This window comes from Charadrius vociferus, unplaced genomic scaffold, assembly GCF_000708025.1.
Source record: "Charadrius vociferus isolate BGI_N301 unplaced genomic scaffold, ASM70802v2 scaffold2960, whole genome shotgun sequence".
Lineage (NCBI taxonomy): Eukaryota > Metazoa > Chordata > Aves > Charadriiformes > Charadriidae > Charadrius > Charadrius vociferus.
The window spans coordinates 9,867-11,304 of record NW_009646557.1 but is presented as its reverse complement, the minus strand read 5'-3'; the positions used below and the strand labels follow the sequence as shown (position 1 = coordinate 11,304).

General features: G+C 60.2%; 1 protein-coding gene across 1 annotated transcript in view; it reads right to left on the bottom strand.

Annotated features, from left to right (window-relative positions):
* Positions 1-1,438, bottom strand: part of MRPL10 (mitochondrial ribosomal protein L10) — a gene marked incomplete at its 3' end in the record, with an annotated part of 7,001 nt that extends 5,563 nt beyond the window's left edge. Inside the window, exons 1-4 of the mRNA XM_009886590.1 lie at positions 1,334-1,438; positions 763-927; positions 494-638; positions 35-225 (exon numbers count right to left, since the gene is read on the bottom strand). Coding sequence (XP_009884892.1) covers positions 35-225; positions 494-638; positions 763-927; positions 1,334-1,438 — 606 coding nt within the window. The remainder of the gene's footprint in view (positions 1-34; positions 226-493; positions 639-762; positions 928-1,333) is intronic.

Here is a 1,438-nt window from a genome sequence, read left to right as displayed (position 1 = left end):
GTGGGGCGCGGCCGGGGGCCCCGTCCCCCCCAGCCTGCAGCTGGCGGATGTGCTGATCCAGGAGAGCCGTGAGGTGTGCGGAGCCGCGCTGGAGCAGGGAGGACGTCTGGGAGGGCAGGAGGGCCAGGGCACCCACCGTCTGCCCCTGGGTGGCCTCCAGCGAGGGCAGCTTGGCAAAGTTCTCCACTCCCTGCCTGCTCAGGATGGCGTTGTCGATGCAGGCGCCTGGAAGAGAGGTGCAGAGCTGAGGACAAGAGCTGGGGTGCCGATGCCAGAGCCCGTTCGTCTTCTACGGGCACACAAGGAAAGACTTGCTCCTGCAGGAAGGACTCCCACCCCTTGCCATCCATCCCCTCATTTTAATGGACATGATCGCAATCCTGCAGACGCAGCCCCATTAGCGTGGACCCTGCTGGAGAAAGCAGCTCTCCCCAGAGCCAGAGGGGCACCTGAACCCAGCGCCAGCAGATGGGGACACAGGGAAGGCTCTCACCCAGGAGGTTGACCTGCGGAACTCCCTTCAGCACCCGCAGCATCTCCTTCACCTTCGTTTCTGGGCTCACCAGCAGGATATTGCGTGCAACAAAGAGAGGGAGGAGATTCTTGTACTTGGACTGCGACAGCACGGGTCTGACAATCTGGGGGAGACAACTCTCAAAATGCAGCTTTTCACCCCAACAGGCACCACGTGGCCATCCCAGCTCTCACCCGCCTTATCCCCCCCAACCACACCAGGATCTGCCCCGGCAGCTCTTCCCCTACCTCGTTCAGGACGAACTTGACCTCAATGTTGTGCTTTCGAAGGTAGTGCCTCATCAGCACCACATCCTCACCGGGCATGGAGTTGTACTGACAGACAGCAATCATCCGATTGTTCCGGAACACCTCCTCCACCTGCCGCCGCAACAGCCGGGCGTAGCCATTGTCCTGAAGGGAGCGAGCAGCGATGGGCCGGAGAGAAAGGGCACTGTCTGCCACTTCCTCCCACTCTGACCCTGCAAATGGACCTACTGCCATGATGCTGTCACAGATCATGAGATGCTGCCACAGATCATGAGACCTGGTTTCCAGCACTTGGATTACCATCTGTGGCATCTCCCAGCCACCCATAACGTGATGAAAAGGGGCAGTAATCACCCTGGAAAACTTTTGTACTGCTATCCAGCCACGCTAACGCCAGTGCAGGGCTGTCCCAGAGCTCTGTATCACACCCGGTGGGGGCTGTGAACCCTCGTGTTAAATCCCCGGAACAAAGCACACAGACAGGGCCTGCAAAGCCACTCGGTCTCCTCGAACACTGAGGCCCCACAATGGCCCCAGGCCAGAAAATTACCTCCTCAGCCTTTTCCCTCCTGGGGACCACGCAGCGCGGCGGGATAGCCGGCCGAGGGGCCAGGTATTCGGTCACGGCCATCAGCTTCTGCCGCTGGAAGTGCAT